The 23,100-nt window shown below is 31.7% G+C and overlaps 1 protein-coding gene across 1 annotated transcript in view; it reads left to right on the forward strand.

Moving 5' to 3' along the window:
* Positions 1-8,591: 8,591 nt before the first annotated feature.
* Positions 8,592-23,100, forward strand: part of LOC123014560 (unconventional myosin-IXAa) — a 23,085-nt gene continuing 8,576 nt past the window's right edge. The window contains 2 exon segments of the mRNA XM_044413736.1: positions 8,592-8,795; positions 22,938-23,100. The exon segment at positions 22,938-23,100 is cut by the window's right edge and continues 1 nt beyond it. Of these exon segments, the coding sequence (XP_044269671.1) occupies positions 8,705-8,795; positions 22,938-23,100 (254 nt within the window). The 5' untranslated portion in view covers positions 8,592-8,704.

Consider the following 23,100-nt stretch of genomic DNA (forward strand, 5'->3'; position numbering starts at 1 on the left):
TAAATCAATTTGGGAATTTTGTATTTTCAAAAAAGAAAACTGGCTTGTTTGAGCATTTTTGTCAAAACAAAATAGTTTTAATAAATAAAATTATTCCATACTTTTGCCGCTTACTCTATGTTTCATTTCAGTAGCTATTTAAAAAAATCATTAGTTTGTCTGCTAAAGAATATTTACATAGCACTTGAGGCTGCTGAGAACAACGTAACAGCTCAAGAAGTACGCTCTTTGTAATCACGATACAAAAAAGTTTTAAATACATCTCTAATTAGTACCTTCCACGAAAAACTCTCATTTTTATTGCTTCTCAAACTGTAAAACAATAATTGAATAAAGCCCAAAACAAGGAATTTATAACACAAATTAGGTAATTAAGATTTTTATAGAGCTTCGACTGAAAACCGACCACTGCAGACGTAGAAGTTCACTTTTGAAACCGTAATTCGGTTTTGTGGTCACAAAAACCGCAGTCTGCAAATCACACAGCTAATACACCAGACTTAAAGATCTATTGCCTGTATAATTTCCTGAGAAACCAGAGATATGGAAATTTATTCAATGAAATTCTACACCTCGCCATTATAAATTACCTAGATTTAAATAAATGTTCCTACTTCCAAAGATAAATGATGATAAATCTGCAAAAAAATTACAGAGAAATACTCGTGTGCAGTTACCTTCCTGAAAAATATTCCGGACGTATCCTCTAGGCAACCAGTTTTACACTGTCGATTATCTACAGAAATCTCAAGACAAGAACAGATGAAAGTTGCTTTAGGTGTACACAGATGGCGACAGAAAAATGTTAAGAGACTTGTTGACAATATTTTCTCAAGTAATGAATATGTATGGCCAGTGCGACTGAAATTTGTGCTGAAACGAAAAAATACCAATGAAAGAAAAATAACCATTACATGAGAATATATTGCTCGCGGCTTTCTTTAAACGAAATTGGATGTCCCCCGAGAGACAGCAAATAGAACATCAAAAAGATAAATTGGTGAGTTTGCTCTGTTTAGATTCATTGCAGAATACATCTTCCTGAATGAAGTAAAAACATCGGGAATCAAAATAAAAATGCTTTAACGTTCAAATTGTTTGTTCATACAAAAAATATCTTTTACAGTCTTGCAGACTCCATGTTTTTAATAAGTTGTTCGATCAATTTCCAGCTTCAATCACGTCGGGGATACAAAAAAGCCGTAACAGATTAATCACAAAGAACCTTTTCGATAAATATCCTAAAAGCAGTAATTTAACGGATGAGGTCTGTAAATTAAATAATTATTAATTAGCACGCCTCATCCTGATACTTTTTTCTTTTTTTTGCAAATTATTTTATTATACCATATAACCGAGATTCTTCCGATTTTATAAACCCATGTTTAATCCCATCTTCGGCGGAGACTTCAACTGGCGATGAGACGACGAACTTTGTCTCACCGCCATAATTTGTAAATATAACGAACGAGTCGTTTTCGCTTTCTGAGGTCCGGTTTCCGGGAATTTCTCGTTTATGTTGTAAGCCGGTTGTAAATTTTATTATAAGATCGAACACGTGTGCTCGTGGGAAACTTTTCAAATCTGACCTATCGGATTTATTCTGGATTTTGAAGTGTGTCGCAATTAATTAACGGCGTTTATTACAAAAATGTTAATGTGATGGCGTCCACGGGATGCGAGAGATTTATATCTATATCTAGCCCAGATGCTTGAGTTAAATCATGAACGAACCATAAATCTGTCTAGGAAACTGTGTTCAATTGAAATTTATCACGGCAATGGGTTTATGCGAAACTGGAGGTAACTAGACAATGGTCACTGGAATCGATATCGGGTGTAAAAATAAGGGTTTTTTAAATGAATACCGAGTTACTCGTAAAATATACAGGCTGTTCTGTTTTTATTGTTACAAATTTCAACAGACGATAGGATATTTAAATTTAAGACAAAAGTTTCTTATGAATAGGTACCAAAAAATGTTATGTAAGCGAGCTACACTCCCTGAAAGAAATGCGTTTTTAATGGAGTTTTCCCACTATTGCAGAATAGATAAAATTACAAAAGATAGTACAGCTGATAACCTTTAAACACCTAAACGAATTCAAAGGTCATTTAAACGGTAAAACGAATTTAATTTTTAATTTCTCTTTGCTTTATGGTCTGTAAGACAAATTGTAAACTGATTTTACTCAAAAACGGTAAGTTGTATCGTAAAGAAACAAGAGACCTCTTTTTTGTGAAAAACTATGGAATTTAAAATTTTGTGGCTAAAAGTGAGTAAAAATCTCTACATTATATCTTTGCATTCGTTTGGGTGTATAAAGGTTATCAGTTGTACCAAATTTTATCTACAATGGTTTCTGAAATATTGGAAAAAATCCATTAAAAGATGCACCCTTTTCAGAGGATGTAGCTCCCTTGTATAATATTTTTCAATACATGCTCATAGGAAACTTTTATCTTGAAATTGAATATTCTATCACATGTTTAAATTTGTAACAATAAAAACAAAATACTCTGTATATTTGGGTTGTTTGCATGTAAATTGTGGTCAACGTTTTCTTCTCTGAGTACTTAGTGAAAAAAATTTAAGTTAGTAAAAAAAACTTATCGGATGTAGTAGGTAGACCGTAATGTGCTTTATTTCATTCTGCTTCAACAAAATTGTTAAAAAGAATATTAAAAACAAGTTTCAGACTAGTTTCAAAGGCACGAATTGAAGTAGTAAAAACGAGTGGCGCAGCAAGAGTTATTTTAAAGAATAATTAGTGCTTCAAGGTCTTATGAAACGAGTTTTTTATTTTATTTTTTGTAATTTGGCCCCTAATTTTAAATGACTAGTCGTCTTTTAACTATTAAGACATCGCGTTTAATGTGTCTATTAAAAAATCAAAATGGAGACAAATTACATGGAAGGTTTTGTTTGACGTTTTTTGTCAAATTTAAAATAACAATTCGGCAAATGTTGCTTGTTTATAGGTTTCCGGCTCTGAAACGGTAAAAGCTCACTTACCGGGTTCTTATTATACGTATTTACCTCTGATATTGTAACAGTTTACTTCCCGGAATCAAAATGGAGACAGGAATCTCAATCTACCGGACAGTATGAATTAAAAAGGATAATTAGCCAATATTTCAACCTTTAGTTTCTTTTTTCAATCGAAATAACTGAATGATTTGATTTACAGAAAAGAAACATTTTTATATGTATATAAAACTTTGTTATTATTATTTATAAGTAGGTTTAATAGAAATTAAATAAACATTATTAACTACCCTTAAACTTTTATCTTGTTTTTCTACGTTAAGCAGCTTTTATTTGGTAACTTTCCCTAATTATCTACCACAATATTTAGACACCGCGCCAATGTATCAAAATTTAATTACCTCTTTATAACTTTTAAGATAAACAACAAAGTTTGTTCAAATTTTAATGAAACAATCCAAATATTGTACGTATTATATTCATGCCTTTGGAGAAGCATGTAAACGGCAGATATTAATTAATTAATTAATACGCAGTGTTCTTAAAATGAACTATAAAGCAAGTAACACTGAAGTTTCTCTCAAAAAAACTTTTTCCTTTCCCCTTTTTTACAAGCTTTTAAGCCACAAATAATAATTTTAATATAATTAGTGTGCCGCTTTTCAGGCCAGTGAAATATGAATGGTTTTTTTCTTTGTTTTGCTTTTTCGTCCTACACATCTATCCCAAAGTTGCAATGCCATTTCGCCAGTGAACCTTTCCTATCGACCCACATTAGATGTTAAAAGCGGTCCTGTTGGAGCGGCAGCCAATGACCTAACCATACAATAGCTACCAAACCAGCGCCATTACATTCTCTGCGTCGCGACCACTTGTACAATTCTCTTTCCAACAACTTTTACGATGACATATTCTTCTGGCAAGAGCACGAATTTGCATTTGTAATATACACCATTATTAATCAAACGACCCCACCTTGACGAAATTTAGAACAATCGCAGCTCCTACACGACTTGTGGGTATGGAAGCACGTTTTTAATTTATCCGGAGGATGGCCATACCGTGTGTGTCTCGATGATGAATAAGATGCTATCGTGTATGGTATAACGTAAATTGTACCTCCTGACAACTTAAAAATTGCTATTTATTAATAAAAGTTTTTTTGAATTTTTTACAGAAGCAGAAAGGAGAGCCAGCTCGTATAACTGACAGGAGTAATGACTCGTAATTAGTTTGCTTGCGTAATATTCCTCCGGGGAGAAACACTGAATCTTTTTGTTTATTTCAACTAGTCTGGAACATACTTGTTTTAACCACAAGGATAAAAAATACAATAATTGAAACTGAAACGGCTTTAGAACCTTTAGAAAGTGTCCATTTCACAATAGACATTACTAAACAAAATTCTATGTACAAAAATATGAAATTACAATGCTACATTCACCTGGCATTCATTCATTAACACAACTATAAGAGTCGTTTAATAATAATCCGACAGGTCATAGGAAATTGATTAGTCAGTCAACTTTTCCACCGAATAGCATCCATCACCCAATTACGCAACATATTACAGTGCCGCAAATACACACTTACCATCCGCTCCTTTGTAATTACTAATTATATAAATCTAGTCTCGGCTATTCATATTCATTAGAACTCCATCCACATGATCTATTATGCATTATGATTTACAGCAATTTAAGCAACACTGCCATATGAGGATCATCCTGAAATGAAGACAGAACCTGAAGACATCGTGACGTGACACCGTTGCCATAAAAAATACTGATTATAATCAAATTGCTTTATTGTCCGGGTTTTTAGGAGTTTTCTCGGAACGGATTCTTTTTAGTGGCCGAGTCGGGAATAAAATTCGGTTTATGCAAACAAGGCGGAAATTTTTTTATCAATCTTCAGAGGTAAACAATGTGATATTAAAGTAACTGTATCGACAATGCAGGAATTTTATTCGCCTCAGGGTAGGGCATAATCTGATGCGTGTGGTCTAGTCTCAATTTAACACGACCATTGTGAGATACAGGGCGTGTCGACGAATAAGAAGAGCACGTGGATGGACGCCATTTTTTAGATGTACACTGATATTATTTGCAATTTAAAGAGGCTATTACGTTCCGGGACGGTGAAGGAATTTTTCAATTAAAGCTTGGGGGATGCAAGAGGAAAAGAAAATGAGTGGTAGAATAAAAATACAATAAGTAATAACGATTAAGTTAAGTTAAAATTTATTATTACATATTACAGATTTTTCTGTAATTAACTTGATCAGAAAGAGCTTAAACAAGAAAAGAATTAGATACAAATAAAACTAATGAAAAAAGTGAAAGCTCTTTTATTTTTGTTGTTTTTTAAATGTGTTTTCACATATTTTCATAATGTGTATTCAAAAATTACGTTATAAAAGCTTCAAAGTCCGATCAGTATGTTTAATTACAAAAAATTCGGTTAGATCCAGCGATTCTCTTCTCATCAATTATGCATGCAATTAAAACACACTCCCTGCTTAATTTTATAACTCCTAACAACTTTATTTACGAGATAAAGAATGTTTTTATAGCTTCGTCCAACATCTGAGTCTAAAAGAGTAAACTAAATCACAGTTTTATTAAAAAAAGGTTGATGGCTCTGATAATTTGTGACGTAAGAGAAGTAGACACTATTTGTATAAAATAGCAGTTACAGTTGAAACTTGTATTTTAAAACGTATAATTTATTTAGTCAAAGCTGTGCAAAATATCTGTTTTCAAAATGTAACTTGTTTCAACAAAACATCTTTGGATCTAATAAGAATTGGGCAAAAAACAACAAACAAATCGTTTGTGTCCATCCCACATACCACCCACTGCTAAAAAACTGTACTATCCACAGGAGTAGCAGCAAATTATCATACTACAGCAGAAGTTGTGTTGAAAGAATGTGTATAAATTCAGTAAAAGCTGCCGCTAATTAAACAGTTTTTCAAAAACTTGATGATCATGGTCGTCAAAATCTGCAATCTTAATTAAACAGAAGGAATTCATGGAAACAGTTTAAGCATAAAATATGATAATTTTTATTTACGTCAAAATATGAGGCGATCGAAACGTTAATAACGACGGTTCACAAACCCGATGATTAATGAACATCAAACAAAAATTACGAACTTTCTCTTCGACAAGTTGTTGTTTTATTTGAAGCTGTCATGATTAATCTGCAGAATTTTCGGTTGAGTGGCACTATTACCGTTGATTAAATTTTTTTCAAGATAAATCAGTTTGAGACATAGTTGAGAATTAAATAGTTAAACACATACTGCCGCATCCTGAAGCTATTGTAAGTTTCCTATTATAGTAGCAGCGAAACATCATTAACTGTAATTGGTCCCTTAATTGTAATGTACAAATTTTAATCTAACTGTTATTCAAATCAGACTAAATTAGATTTTTTCAGGGGCAAAACGTTTCACAACTACGAGGATATGAGCTGCTACACGAGTAAATTTTCAGAGCTATATTTTAATACTACATTATTGTAAATTATTACAAGAAAGTGTAAATTTTTCTTAAAATAGCTTGTACAGTTACAAAAAAGTGTATAAATTTAGAAAAAAACTAAGTTTTTAAATAAATTTTAGTATTTTAATCTAACATAGATATAGTCGCGCGCAAAAGATTTTGGACGTCAACTTTTTTACGGCAAAAATTTTGAATTTACCTATATGCAATTCACCCTTTTTGATTGATTTTTTTGTCTCAAAAAGTCAAAAATAGTTTAAACGTCGATTGACTTTCTATTATTGCTGAAATTATGGCACGAATTTATACAAAAATAAGTTTGGCAAAAAAATGACATTGAAATAAAATCTTCTCCATGCCACTGTAAAGTCTGTTTTTTCTTTAAATGGAAATTGCCAAGTAATTTTGGTGAAAAAATTGGTAGCAGCTTGTCTCCATAGCCACAAATTTTGTTTGCTCTTTGTTTTTGCCCCTAGAAATTTTGTTAAAAAGTTATGGTTATGTTTTCAAACTGAGATGTTGTAAAAATTTTGAGTTTTATGAATCTTGTGTGCCTGTTTGCTCTTTGAAAGCGCTATCATTGAATATCTAAGGACAGACATCATTACCTAAGGTCGAAAGACAGTGCTAATAATTTTGATAGAAACAAAAACTTTGGAAAAAAAGGATGTATATACAGAAAAAAGTTATTTAGCAAAAGATATAAGTAGGTATTATGATGACTGGCAATAAATTTTGTGTAATTTATTAAAATGAACTCAAAGTTGATGTATTTTATAAATGCTTTTTCAGCTTTAGTTTCAAATTGTTACTTTTTCAACTCATTCCTCAAAAACGATACACAAGACACTAATTTAATTGCGTTCTTTCCGAGGTCCTTTCTCATTCATGTTTACTTTGTATTCTTGTCAATTGTTTGCTAAAAATTGAGAATGTTTAGCAAACCTGCATTACAAATTGCGTCTACTTTTTAACGGGCCCTTTTCCTAACTTCCTGCTTGCAAACTATTCATTTCTTAATCTCTAAAAACTGTTAGCAGTACCGAATTTGTTCCTTTTTTGGTGTTTCGTCTCCAAATTTTCTTTATACTTTATATTCAACTTTGTTCCAAAATTATGTTTTTTTCAAAATTTTAATTTAGAAAATTTTTGTATATTATTTCAGTCTAGAGTTGAGAAACGATTTCTAGAAAAAAATTCATGATTTTAGTCATTTTTGAATTTTGAACTTTATTTATTCCTAAAATTTTACATTTTATAAAAAATCTTTGCAAATTATTTGAAAAACGTTGCTCTCTACCTTAAAACTTTTAATAATTACGTTATTTTTAAGAATAACTAGTTAATAAATATAACTACCGAAGTCTACGGTCCGTAGATATCATACGCTTTAGCAGTAACAATTACAGTAACACTAATATTAGCAGCAACAGTAACACTATCAGTAACACCTATCAAAATTTTGAAACTGTTTGAAACTGTAGCTATTATAGACCTTGAGTCTTTTAAGCTGTCTAAATTAAAGATTTAAAATTTTTAAGACTTATGGAAACAGAATTTGAATAGCTTGTTTTAGGAAGGGTTAATGTTTTGTCTAGTACTAAAAAATAGTTTCGAATTGTACATAATAACATTAGAATGAAATCAGAACTCAAACACTTGGAGTGTTATACAATAAAGAAAACTTATTTGCTGGTTGTGAAAATAGTTTTTTGGAGATTAGTGGAGATGAGGGGAATATTTTCCTCCTCCTACTCAGGTAGCTTTGAGTCGGAGTGTGCACAGTGACCGTGTGAAGCACTTGATAAAAAAAGAAGGCCAAGTGAAGACCGGTAAAGATTTGAATCCCGAAACCAGTTTGTACCCCTCGTGATGAATGCGGCGGTCTCGTGCTGGACGCACCATTGAAGTCTCCTAATTGCTCCAGCGACGAAAACGAAAGCTCGCCCCCCGATTCTCCTCATGTAAATGAGCGTTGGTTGCCATCTCTCGAGCTAGAGGAGCGGTTAGGGCCTTTGAGACCCGTGATATCCCGAAAAGCTGCGTACAGGTGTAGCACAGGTGAGCGGGGAGCATCACGTGAGCAGGTCGCAGGTAGCGGCCGTCATCCGAGCCAGTGCACCGAAGTCTTCGCGAGTGATTGTTGGTCGTGTTGTGGTGTGATGTCTGAAATATGGCCGGGCGTGCTTTCAGCCCCTGAAATATGGCTACTCTAGGCCTCTCCAAAGTGTTCATTTTGGACAAATACTTCACGGAGCTGCAGAAGTTCTGGGAGACGGAGAAGAAGCTCCAAGGTGTGTTGTTGCTTGCGTTAAGCTCGGTGTGGTGCTTTTGTGTTCAGGGTGGTTGCCTGAATTCAGGCGTTGAGACGAGTAGCCGAAACCAGCCACCGGATTTAAATTGCCGCCAACAGTGGGTGGCTGATTTGTGTCATCAGCGGCTTCCTCCTGTGCCACAAACTGATAGTAATGTGGAAAATCCAGTTCTTAATGAATCTATCGATTCATAATTGACATGTTACACGCACTCCGATGTTTCTTCTTCAAGGTTGATGGATCGCTTTTAATTAGTTCGCGCCATTTTTTATTTCCCAATTCAGATTTTGTACAACACAAAATTCTAAAAGAACAAACTGAAAGCACGCAGCTATTTCTCTTCTTTAATCAAAATATTTAGACGGTTTCGTTTGAGATGTTTTAATTTTACATTCGTAAATGTAGATATAAGAAAATGAAAAGCAAACACATTATTTGTAGAGAATACAAAGAACTTTCTAAGTATTTTGTTTTAGTATAAAAAAGCTAAATACACAAATTATGTAGAGAAAATTAAAATTAAATTGAATAAATTCGGTTTGAATAAAAAAAAGTCAAAGTAGCTTGAAAGAATAATCTTTTATTAACTTTTACAAATTTCAAAGCTGAACAAAGTTTTATTAAGTTTTAGACATTTTAAATTGCTTAAAGTGCATTGAATTTATACTTTTTCAGTTTTTAATACAAGTAATTCTAACAATAGGATTCTATACAGGGTGTTTCACAACTTTTGCGAAAAATTTTAACCACATAGACAGATATATAGTTTTGCAGAAGATGTCAAATTTGTTTTGCATTTTAATGTTATTATAAACGCGGCAGTGTAGGTTTTAACTTTATACTCAGTGACCTGAGTGGGATAACGGTCGTTTGTGTGAACGAAGGTGTTAGTAAAGTGTTACTTTATTAATTATTGTAGTTATGAAATATAACAAATTTTTCTCGTTTTCTGTTGGACTTTTATTACACTTTTTTCAGAAATCGACTGTAAAACCCACTTTATGATAAAAATAAATTTTTGGTCTGTAAATGTTTGTAACATTCATATAAAGTGAGGGGCAAAATAATGGAATAATCTGATTTATTTAATATTTATTTATTTGACAAAAATGCTCGAACAGTCGATTTTCTGGTTCAAAAAAAAATAACTTGATTAAAATTGTATGTTTGTTTTTTTAATTTTTGTATGCTTTTTTTCAAAAACATTAATATTTAATATATTGGTGTTGCCATTTCGACAATTAAAAAATCTATCGCATTAGCTGAAAAGTGTAAAATTTCAAACCAAGTTGAGAATTGTGTAATTGACCTGTTTGAGCATTTTTGACAAAACAAAATGTTTTCAGTTTCAATAAGATTATTCCATAATTTTGCCGCTCACTGTATATGCTCGTAGCTTCCTGCAACTAATTATGAAATAAATATTTTCCGGACATAATTACAAAATCTTATCGAATAGATGGAAGATATGCAAAAATTGCAGGAAAGCAGCGGTAAAACCGCCTTGTCCACTTTCTTCCTTTCCAGGCGTGCATTTTTCAGCACTCTGTCTAATAATTCTTCATCAGCAAGACATTAATTACAGCTAGGTGTTTAACACGCAAATGTATTTTGACCGCCATTAAAATATAAGCTGTAAATATTCGTCTTACAATCTCTCGAGTAATAAAAGCGCAGAAAAAATGGGGACTGCAACAACCAGCACTGTAACGATTCATTTTTCCAATTGATATTAAAGTTTATAGCATGGGTGCGTATCGTGGTATGGGAAACCGCAAGAATACGACTGTTATTGCACCAATGTTATTGCTAAAAGTTTTTTGCATATTATTTACATGCTTTAATAGGTTCCGGTGGCTCGACTTGTTTATTGTAAAAGTTTGAAGAAAATATTGACAAGTCGATCAATTTTCGCACCAAGGACTTTTGTATAGTTTCTTTCAAAACTTTGCCACTTAGTCTTAGTCACATTTGGAAACGTTCATGATTTGATTGCATGAATTGTGTACTACTGGAAAGCTTTGTTTACGATTAAAGCTGAAATTTAGCTCATTCTTTGGTTATGCGAAAGATAAATTAAAGCTTGTTTTGGAAAATAAATTCTCGTTTCTCTAATCTCTATAACGATGTTCCCCGAATTTATGTTTATTAAGAGAAATCTTATTATACACTTGTAAGTAATGAAAATTTTAAATGGTTTAATAATATAATGTAATTCGGTTCCAATTTTTGCACAAACAAATTTAATCAAAATTAAAAAAAAAACTCTTTTAACTGAAGTAGTTTTTGCTTTGAAATCAAATCTTTTATTAAAGTCATTGAGTTTAATTATTGTAAAAAATTCCTAACGACTACTAATTTATTGCAAATACTAGTGATAATGATTATTGGGTACATTAAATTCAATCGAAGACATTCTTGTATTGATATAATCTTCAGCAAGTTGAAGACATAAGACTTAAGTACGTTAATAAATTTATTTATTGTCAACATCCTGTATATTTAATGTGTACACATTCATCTATTGTCGGTTGCCGTCTGTGTTAGTCTTCAGAATTACGAAGTTGTTAAGTACATAAAAAATCAATGACAATTTGAGAATAAGCAATTATTTACTTTTCTTTCAATTCTTTCAATATTATATAAAACAATACTTTTACGCGATTTCATTTAACGAGCTTCCGAAACCGTATTATTGAGTTTGCATTATTACCGAGTTGAATTTCAGTTTTTAGATGAAAGGAAATATATTTCAGAATAAGTTAGTTAATAAATCATTTTGCCCATGCTGTGTCGATTATATCAAAATTAATTAATTATTTATACAGGCGACCGATACCTGCATATTACACAAATTATAACACTCTTATGCAAATAGTAAGTTTTAATTGCAATATTTACCTTAGAGTTGTGGCACGGTTGCCGCTTACTTTGTCTTTAATTTAGAAGCATTGCAGGAATGGAATTTTAATTGATTTGATCTGAAGAAAAAACGTACACACATATACATGAATGGGGCACGATCCAAGACTTGAAGTAAATTGCTCTACATCTGCTCACAAACTGAAGCAAATATCCGACAAATTAATTACCAATTAAAGAGTTCTTGTAAAAAACGGTTTTCTGCACCGATATCTTGCTTGAGCTTTCTTCAAAAAGGGACCGAGTGAATGGACAACTGTTTAATCACAAACGCAAGGCCAAATAGTGGATACGTCACCGATGTACAGTTAATCATGAAGAACAGCACAAGCAATTACTGAAGATGAAGGGTTTGTGAGCAGCATTCAAACTGCATGTGTAATTTAAAGCTTTGGTTCTTGGATAGGTCGCTGGTAATTACAAGCCTGTCCCGGAGTAATTAACTTCCTAACTATGGGAGACTTAACATCGCGTCTTGCTTTCTTAAGACGTGTATAGGCAAACAACGAGCAATTAAATGTGTGTTTGAGGCTATCGAAATCATAAGAAGACAATAGAATTGTTGGTCGGTCACGACTTTGGCTAGAGTGTCAAAAACTAGTTTTCGAAACTAATGAAAGAAGTGGTGTTGAAGAATGAATGAGGTTCTTATCAATGTTGATTTTCCGGTCTTTGCTTTTAGGTTTTTGGTGCTGTTATTTCGAAATTATTGCCACGGATGCTTCAAGGCAATCTTCGGATTGCTGCTAGTTGGTTCTGCTTTATTTTCCCATAACTATACATAATAAGTAACCGTCGCGAGAAAGACAGTCATTAGAGGAAAAACGGAAACACATGCATTCTTAACATTTCTCTTCCACATTTTTAAATACAATACAAAAACATTTATACTTTTGTATTATCACAATAAGCAATTGCATTTGCATTTGCGCTCCTTGGGTTTGTCCTGAATCGTACTATTGGGGTAATACATTATAAAAATTTGTTTCAAGAGAATAAAAGAATATTAAACTCGCTACGAATAGAATTTGAATTGACGTAATTTTAGTTTCTCGCGTTACAAGAAGAAGAAAAACTGTTTGAACTTATGAATCGTATCAGAAAGGCCATCACTTGTCAGGAAGTTGAATGTAGGTGTGGAGACAAAAATCTTCTAAATGACGAATTTTAAAGTTAAAAAAGTCACGACAAAGTTGTAAACACATTTTTCAAAAGAAACAATTCAATAACAAGTGTTAAAATATTTCTCGAATTTCTTGAATGAATTTAAGGCTTGTATGGCATTTTTAAGCTATTTTAGAGGTGATGTAGTACACCACAACTTAATTAAAATAAAAATTAATCTTATTTTTTTTCCCAAAAAAGTTTAAAACAAACCTCTAGCTGCACTTTCATAATATTGTTTTCATTTTGTTTAACATTTTTTGAATATGAAATAAGTTTGTTTAATTACATGTCGGGTGTAAAGTCTCATAGGCTGCATATCGAAAAAAACTCGGTAGACAAATTGAATAAGCAGATAAAACAACAGACACATTCACTGGATAAATCTGAAATTTTAATCGGCCTCATCTTCATTTTGATGACACGCCAAAGAATGCAGACACAAACAAAAACTGGTTCCGTCTGCATCCAAATAAACTAAACGTTGTCTTTAGCCCGATAAAGGGTCAGGAGCTTTACATAAAAGCGTAAGTGTATCCAGAACGTCGTTGTCTTGTGACTTATGGCAGAGTTAGGAAAATTGTTTAAAACGTGTAATTATCTACTTAAGCCAATGATAGTTTCACTTAGGAATATAATATATAGCAAGTTGTGTAGTCCATTCAAAAGAAACCGCCTCATTTCAAATTCAGACATGGGTTACTTTCCAAAGCGATTTATGTTGCGCCGTTAATTTTAGACGAACCGAATTCTTAGAAAGCCACCAGAAAACAACAACTTTTCAGACCAGAGTTGTAGCTTATGGTCGATCTCATTTTTTCAGACCGGAAAATTGCTAAAAAGCGTTCACCACAGAGATCTATAAATAATAGGGAAACGTGGTTGTTGTACGTAGAAAAATTGATTCTCTACGTGATTTCAGTTTCTTTGATGTGGTTTACGAATTACAAATTTCGTTTCCTGACAATATTAAATCTAGAATCTATTTATTCGAGAGAATGAAAGCTCTTTAAACAAAAGACATAAATGACTCGTTCAAGAGAAAATTAACAACGAAGGAAAGGGTTTTGACGCCGTTTACTAATATTTATTGAGCAGAAAATTGAATTCTTTGACTTTGTTTACACACTGTAGGAAATTTTAACCAGTTTCGTCGCATTCCTTTATTCGCTTTTTTAATTTCTCGTGGAAATTTCTGGAAAATGTACTCAACTTTTAGATTAATTTTCTTCAGAAAAGTTTTAACCAACAATAAATATAGGATTGACTCACATTTTTAAATATGACACGAAGTAATGTTTAAGATTTACGCAGTGAGCAATAAAATAAAGCAAATAATATTAGACAAGTAAATTATTGAGAAAGTTAATTGGCCGAATTAATTAAATTATCTTATTAATCATTACATAAACAATTCAATTATTACATTGTTGAATTATTTAGCTTGTGTATCTACTTTACGTAATAAGGTTGAATTATTAATCAAATTAAAACAGTATGAAAAGTTGAATTTCAAAGCTCTTTGTGTATCCACAAAAAATATATATTTCAAGCACTATAAAATCAGTATAAAACAACATATTCAACGTATACAGTTAACGAGAGTCAAAAAACAACTTTTGTACTCACAATAAAGAATCTTTAAATCCTGAAAGCTTTGTCCTGATATTTTCCTTTGAAGTAGTGGAAATCTCCGGATCAATGTTCAAGTAAATTTAAGCAGACTCCATTCACTGTAAAACAATGTTTTAGGATTATTTGCATTTCAGAAAAACTTTTATTATAGTGTATAATTTTGCGTTGTTGAAGAAATGAACAAAAATAGTAGTCAGCTACAAGGGAGTTCGCAATGAAGTTTCTAGCTCGTATTAATATCAGATGAAATGTTTTCTAACGCAAACTACAAATTACGGAACTTCATCTACTTAATTATCCTCTGAATTTTTGTGTTCCGCTCTTTGCTCTACGACATTTCTCGCGTGTTTACTCCATCGTAAACATTTTTTTATAAATAAAAATTCCTGCAAACATGGCAACTTGAGATTAACATGAAAATATTTACGCTTTGTTGGGTGGTCTTGCAATAGATTGAAAGTTTTCAATCAGCACAAAGCCTGTTGCAAATTCGCAATTTAATGCCTCAGTGAATGATGAATCTCTTTTGAACTTGCTTATTTTGGTGTTTTATCCATTTATAGTGCGCTTCCGGTGTAATACAACCGTTAATTAAAGCCATAAATGCAAAAACTTACAAAATTGGTTTTTCATTCAGGTGCTTCCTGATTGAAATTGGTCGATCGGGTCCTGTTAAAACACCCGGAAGCAAACAAAATTTTATCTTACACCAGCTTCGAGAAACGTTTTAACAAACTTTTAAATTGTAACCTTCTGTAAATTCAATAAAGTGTGAAATTTTGAAAAACCCACGTAAATAATGCATTTCACTGTAAAAGCTTTATATGATTTTCTGTCATTCCATATTTATAACTGGTCTTGTTTTATAAGGGTGCGGACCTACTTTCCCTAAAGACCGCTTTCGAGTATCATTTTTTGCACTCAAGCCATAATTTGGTGAAAATGTGGCCATTTAGGCTGACCATATGTTACTTGTAGAGAGTGTCATCTTTAATATATGACAGGCAATCGATCAAAACACGTTTAGGTCCAACCGACATTCGATTTCCAATCCGAAATATCCAATTAAATAGCAATTTTCTTTGGGAAAGGCTCGGGAACGAATATATATTTTTATCAAAAACTAACAGTTTTGGTGGTATTTTCTTTGCAAAATGTTCAATTTAGCTTAGGTAAAAATTGTTAGGAAAAAATTGGAATGAAAAAACAGTTTTGGTGGTATTTTCTTTGTAAAATGTTCAATTTAGTTTAGGTAAAAATTGTTAGGAAAAAATTGGAATGAAAAAACTTTTTAATCAAGGGATCTATAATTTGTTCAAAGTACAAGTTTTTAAATGGAGATACGGAAAAGGAAGTCGTCTTGCACAAAATTTAAAGCTTATATTCACTGAAATAAGATTCGGGCACCAATTAGTCCCATCTTCAGACTAAATTGAAACATATAAATTATTGAAGAATTAAGTGAAAAAAGTAAATGTGATCGAGGAAGTGAAGCTTCACGGCGTTAAAACAAATGATAGAATACAGAAAAAAAACTTTTATTCAATCCTCTATGTTAAAATTGAATTTTATCTACTCTTTTCTTCATGTTAAAATAAAATTTTATCGTCTAGATGATAACAAATATATCAATTGTTGTATATCTGCGGTTGTTAGTTGCTAACGATCTTTGACATTAGATTTCATTGTTGAATTTTACTTTGACATTTATAAATATCGACCAAATTGACTACAAAATTAGTGAGAATTGAATAAAATGTTATATTGTACACGACGATAAAATTTTCATTATATTTTCGAGTATATTGCTCTCAAAGATAAAATTTAATTTTATCGTCTTGTATAATAAATATAACTATTTTGGGAAGAGTATACAATCAAATAGTTTTATTTAATTAAAATAGAAAATCCAAATGTTTGTGAGGAGTATGGCAGGTGGTCAAATTTGAAATGCAAAGAAACGACATTATGAATTTACATATTTTTTCAATTCTGTTTTGATTTTTCGTTATTTATTTGTGAGTACTGTTGTAAACAATTATATTTCGGGTCATTGACTCGAAATGAATTTTTTAAGCGTAAATCTGATTAATTGGAAAACATTGCTTAATCTATGAGTACAATCATTTATCATTTTCTTGCCTCTTGCCTGCATAACTCACACTTCCAGACAACTTGTCCCTGCGAGAGGAATTAGCTAAAGTGTAATTAATTTGATAGAATTTAATGTGCCCATGGTATCCTATCCAGACTTTTTGGATTCTTCGGATCAGCTGTACCCTCTAACACAAATGCTAAACTGACCATTTTAGCGTGATTAATGCCAGTTTGTAACGCAGGCTATTGCGTGCTGGTATTCATTAGTTATCTACTTTGTGCTGAAAATCACAACAATGGCCCTGACGCCAAGTGAATTGCGAACGGTTGAAATTTCTTGACTGGAAAATTTAAACCGGAAAATTCCTGAAACGTTTACACACACACACACATGGCAATGATATGAAGGTGAAGTTTTAAAATTTTGTGAAAAATGACACTTGGAAAAATAAATAAAAGAGCTTAACTGGGCATAAATCAGGCTTAGACCGTATTTTCCGGAGTCTGAAATCCCTTTGCGTCAATCCAAAAGCGACCATCTCTCATTACAGGTCGTTCCTCGAGGGTTTCAGCTGTCGGGTGGTTTCACTGTATTACGTATATCATTATCTCATTATAAAATTCCAGATCGCGTAACTCCCTTCCGTCTTAAGTGTAGAATGATGAATTTTCTCGGACGAAAAAACTCCCAGATCGCCATTATAACTAATTATTGTGCACGCAGCAGAGAGCTCAGCTAGCACGCGACAACTCGGTATTACTTAACTTAGAAGAAACGTGCCACTAGCCCATTACGTGCATGCCATGGTATTATTATTCGCACATACTATACATCGAATTATTAGTGCCATAGGTATTTCCTGCGACGAGACTTGCATAAGAAAACGGCCCACATGATTGTGAACATGTGATACGCAAATTTGCTCAAAAATTGGAAACATGTACTTAACGGCAATGAATATTTATTAAACCGTTGTGAGATTAAGGTTACGGGTGGGTGTTGAGGAGTGGCAAGGGGTTGATCCTGCTCCTACGATTTTTAACTTTTGCAACTTTTACATTTGCAAACCATGAATTAAAATTGGTTTACGTCAGCCTAAAATAAATAACTCTTGTCTGGTTGTAAAGTTGTAAATAAATACGGTTATCTGCCAAAGACACTTTTGTTATATCTAGAGTGGATGTAAAACGACTTGTTTAAGCTGTGTTTAGTGGATGGGACGGGAATGTCTCGCATAAGTGTTTACTTGATTAAATGTAGGGTATGGATGGGAAGCATGGCACGCCACTACACAGTTAATAATGTTGTGACAACAAAGTTTTAATATATTAATTAAAACTTAATTGCTCCTAGTATTTTAATGTGCAAGATGTTGTAAAAATGTGTGAAATCGGGAAAAATATTGACATACAGAGTGAATATAAAGTATGGAATCAAACGTGTTTTTTTTTGTAATAAATTTGCTCCCAAAAAATAATAATTAATATAAATTATAAAGTAATATAAAGAATGTGATCGTATTTTGAGAACAAACTTTTGTTTTGTTTTTGAGTTAAATATGCGATTTTTTTTTGTAAAAATTGCAATTTATGTATTTTTTTTTGAAAAATCAAATATAAAGTAGATAGAAGTTGTAATCCTTAGATCATATATAACATAACCTTTATGACAAAAATGTTTTTATAGTGGGTTGTCATTTAAAAAAATAAAAAAAATGTAGAACTCAGAACAAAAACGTTTGGTTACATATTTTTATTTACCTGGTATCACCAATAAGATAATAATTAATAAAATATCATAAATATATTAAAATTTCAAAATATTTGTGCGCCAATTTATTGAAAAGTAGGTAGTGGTTATTTTCGGACAAAAGTAATGCAAAACGTTTTAGGTACAACATAGGTAAATATTTTATATCAGACGTGTGTGATTTGAAATGAAATATCAAAGTTTAAATTTTTTCTACAGAATGTTTCAATAATATTTAACAAATAAAAAACAATTACAAATAATGCTATTTTTAGCATAGTCTTACTGAAGTAATTTTTTTTTAGTTATTTCTATGACATTTTANAAAGTTAAGTTGGATAACGAAAATAATGAAAATATATCAGGAGAACAGAAAGTATGAAACCAAATGTTTTTCGCTTAAACTATATGTATTTTTTTGAAAAACTAGTTGATAAATAATAAAGTACTAGAAGAAATTGAAATAAAATGTTTTTTTTTGTTTTTGAGTTCACAAAATTTTTGATTTTTTCAAATGCCAACTATTAAACCTTTTTTTGTACAAAGACCTTAATTACAACCATCTATGTATCTATCTTTACAATTACAATTACATCTACATACCTACATTTTATTTTATTTTATTTTTATAGAAAAAAAAATTCATATTAATTGATATTTAAAAAAATTTCATAACTCAAAAACAAAACAAAATTGTACCCTCAAAACACGATCACATTTAATATAGCACTTTAATTTTTATTAATTATTATTTTCTGAAGGCAAATTATAAAAAAAACTCTTGTGCCATACTTTTTGTTCACCTTGTACATAAATTATAAAATACCTTAGCGGTCTTAACACAAATTAGTTTTCATTGTTGCAACAAGTTTTCAAAAGTCTTGTCTTCTGAGTAAATTAAAGCATTTTGTCAAAATTAGCTTTAAAAATTTCTTCACAAGGAGAATAGAGATAAGAACTAATTGATCTAAATAAAGTCAAAATTTACTTACTTCTTACTAAAACACTACTACTAAACAATTATTATTATTTATTTTGTTTTATTGATAAAGATTATTATCTTTACATTTTTACATAGCAATTAATATAATATGTTTACAGCAAACAAAGTTGCTACTCAGCTCAAAACGTTTTACGATTTTGTTGAAATTAAAATTTTTACTCCTAAAAATAACAAAAATACCACATTGTCCGCAATTTTACAACACTGGCACGCAGAATTTCCAATCAAAATATTTCAAATTCTATTTTTATAAAATTACATTGGGTCAGCTAGTTTTATCTTGTTTGTCAAGCATACAGCATATTTTTGTTTAAAGCAACCTAAAAAGTAATTAAAAGTTCTAAAACCAAAGACAAATATCCCTCATTTAAGCCAACCTGAAATGTTTTAACTAAGCTAAGCTGGTAAAATAGGGTTTTGAAAATCCAATACAGTTATTGGAGACTGAATTATATTCGAAGCTGAATGTGTTTGCATGGGCAACTTTTATTTAAACTTTGTGAATACATTAAAAAGCTTTCCAGAGGGTTGTAAACTTAAAATTTTATTATTGGATATGAATGTTAAAACAAGCTTCATGAATTGTTTACAATTATCACTTAACTTTCAGAAAGACCACAAACTTTTAGTATTGGCAAACGAGTTGGCAAACATTAAAATTATCCTTTTTTCGATGATATTTCTAGCTTGGGAAATTTATTTACATTCCTATTTATAAAGCTTATTGTTATTTTATTTAAAGGATTTTAGACCTTGAAAAGGAACATCTCGAAATCGGAATCTGCAAAAATAATTTCATAGTTTGGAGAAGTGTAATCCGCCCTACGAGTAGAACAATTTAAAATTATTGTCCTCTCCAGCTGCTAACCAACAAGGACAATTTTTCATATTTTCCATATTTTAAAGCAGAGTCACTAATAACATAGATGATCTATAATTTGTGGATTTTTTTTGGTTTTAATTTGTTTTGAAAGTGACTTTTCAACTATAATTAGCACTTGTCTCCATCTTGTTAAAACCTTTGGTCTTTGATCCTTACCGATATAAACAAAACGAAATGATTTATAATCGCTCTAGTAGGATAAAATTATTACACATCAGAAAGCACAAGCGTGACTTCGATTACAAAACTTGAACGAATTAAAACAAAACCACAATTTGTTGGTTGAGAGTTGGAAATAACCATATTGGTGTAGGTTTATCCCCAACAGTTCCCTCGACAGCTTTCACAAAGAACTAACAAGTGAGGCGATTAATCCGATTCTTATCATTGAAAAATCATAGTATTGCAATCGTGATCAGTCTCTGTGGCCTATTTGATTACACGTTGGAGCAAATTACTTTGCACACACCTTTTGTCAAGTTTTAATGAACGTCCATTTCAGTATTTAACAGCGCCATTAACGCAATCTTGGGATAATTAAAACTTTGTCTGATTCGCTCATGCTAGACTGAACTTGGCAATGAACTATCAGCGATTTAGGTTAGCTGAGTGATTATTAGAAGAATTTCCGGAGCCTCCGGTGAAGGCTAACGCGATCCCAATTACTCGAAGGTTGAAGATGATAATATTGTTCCGTTTAATCAAGCGGAGGAAAAAATTGTTTCTCGGTTCCTTTGTAGTCTTTGTACCAGTTGTTGAACAAGTTATGAGTTTTCTATTACCACCTACGCAACGTTCTCACAGAGTTGGACTGCTTTTTTACCATTGCACATGATAAATTTAGAAAGGTCGTAATTTGCTTCAGACACATTTATCTTTGCAAATCCTGTATTCGTGAGATGATTGCATAATTAATGGGGTACAAGTCTTGTAGTGCACCGACATATTCAGTTATTTGCGCTTTTAAAATGTAAAATGCAAATTCGTGCCTCGTTGAAAAAGCAAGAAGCGATCTCCACAGAATTCGCATTTTATTAAAAAGTAGTAAATTCTGCCGATACATTTTTTCAAACACAAGTCCACATTATTTTTTATTTATGAACTTTCTATTTTACACTCTATGATCTGATAAACAAATTCTATTAAAGTTTAAATGGGCAATATAAAAAATTTAAAACGTGGTAAAGTAAATTTAAAAATTTATGTTGGCGGTATTTTAGGGAAGTTTTGCAGGAAGGAACTGTTTATCGACTGGCGCTTAAATATACGATAACAAAACGATTTATTTTTATTTTGGTAAAACTGTAAAACAACTTTCACTATAAAACTTGGTTTGGCTAAAACTTAAAAGTATATAAAACGAGCATTATTTTTATTATGGGACCATTCCTGGAATTAACAGCATAAAGATTCTACCAAATGGAGGTTTAATTTGTACTTTAATGTCTTTCAAGAATAATTTAACTAATTTATAGCAAAATAAATCTGCATTTATTTATTACAACTGGATGGAGAATTAATCCGCTGTAGTACCACAATAATCAATATCTTTTTTTTTTCATATGTCTGTCTAATTGAAAACCTACTGAAAAAAAATAGAAATGTAAAATTTATAAAATTAACTGAAATTATTTTGTTCTAAAAAAGCGGCTTTTCAGTTTTATTTTATTTTATCTTGAAATTTACTTCAATAGTATTTATTATTACACAAACATATGTAAAGTATACCTATATCTACCTATATAGAAAATTTATGGATAGAAAATTGCAATAATTTTTTTTTCTTGTCTTGAGATTAAAAGTAAAAATTTCGGAAATCTGAAACTATTACCAGTAATGTTGCTTTTACATTTACGCTTAGATTCCGACTCAAAATGGAGCCGGGAAATAAATGTTACTTTTATTATTTCTACATGTTGCATTTATATTTATATTACATTTGGTATTTGTTATCTACCTACACCTATTTTTATGTATTCTTATTGTCATTTAAAAACATTAAGCATACAATTTAAAAATGACGCACTGGAATCGTTTGGATTTCTTTTGAAATATACATAAACTAATATGTATTCATCGAAGATATTTTTGGCTTGATAACATACCTATTATACACTTGTAATTTTGGCTTTTTGTGTAATAAAAAATATCAATTTTTAAAATTCTAAGCATTCTCACTTATTTAGTAGAACATTTCACATTTCAGACTCGGGATTAAAACTTTTTAAATAGTTATTAAAATCAAACTTCAATCAACGTATATGAGCTAATAAAACGGTTATTTCTTTCTAAGAACTTGAAGTCGTTATACAACTTGGATTATGTCGGCCACTCGATCAACTAGTTATAACCAACGTAAGAATAACGATGAAGAAGATTAGTAACTCAATCATTCAGGAAATGCCAGTTTAAGTAGTCCTTACGCTGGTAAAAAATTGCCCAAATTATTTTATTCCATTGGTTACAAAAATAACTTTGGGAAATTATGTTGGTGGGCATTTGTAGGTCACGCAACTGTTTTGCACCCACCTATTTCTGTATCTTTTTTTGCATTACCATAAATATCTCTTTCTCCAAAAACAAGTCTATGCATCTAAAAGTGCTCCATATAAATTTTTCCCAGCCTTATGAAAAATTAACGATTCCTGACCCAAATTCTCCTTCCAGATGCGTCGTCGTCGAACGAAGCCGTCCATTTGCAGCAGCGCCTCCGCAGCTTGAGCACCGAGTTGGTGACCCTCCGCAACCGCCTCCATGTGCAGGGCGCGCCGGCGGCCCCCCTGAAGGGCGCCCCCGTGCCGGTGGTGGCCAGCACGCAGCCGGTGATACC

The sequence above is a fragment of the Tribolium madens genome, unplaced genomic scaffold (genome assembly GCF_015345945.1).
Source record: "Tribolium madens isolate multiple individuals breed KSU strain unplaced genomic scaffold, Tmad_KSU_1.1 Scaffold_97;HRSCAF=244;Tcas5.2_LG3a, whole genome shotgun sequence".
NCBI lineage: Eukaryota > Metazoa > Arthropoda > Insecta > Coleoptera > Tenebrionidae > Tribolium > Tribolium madens.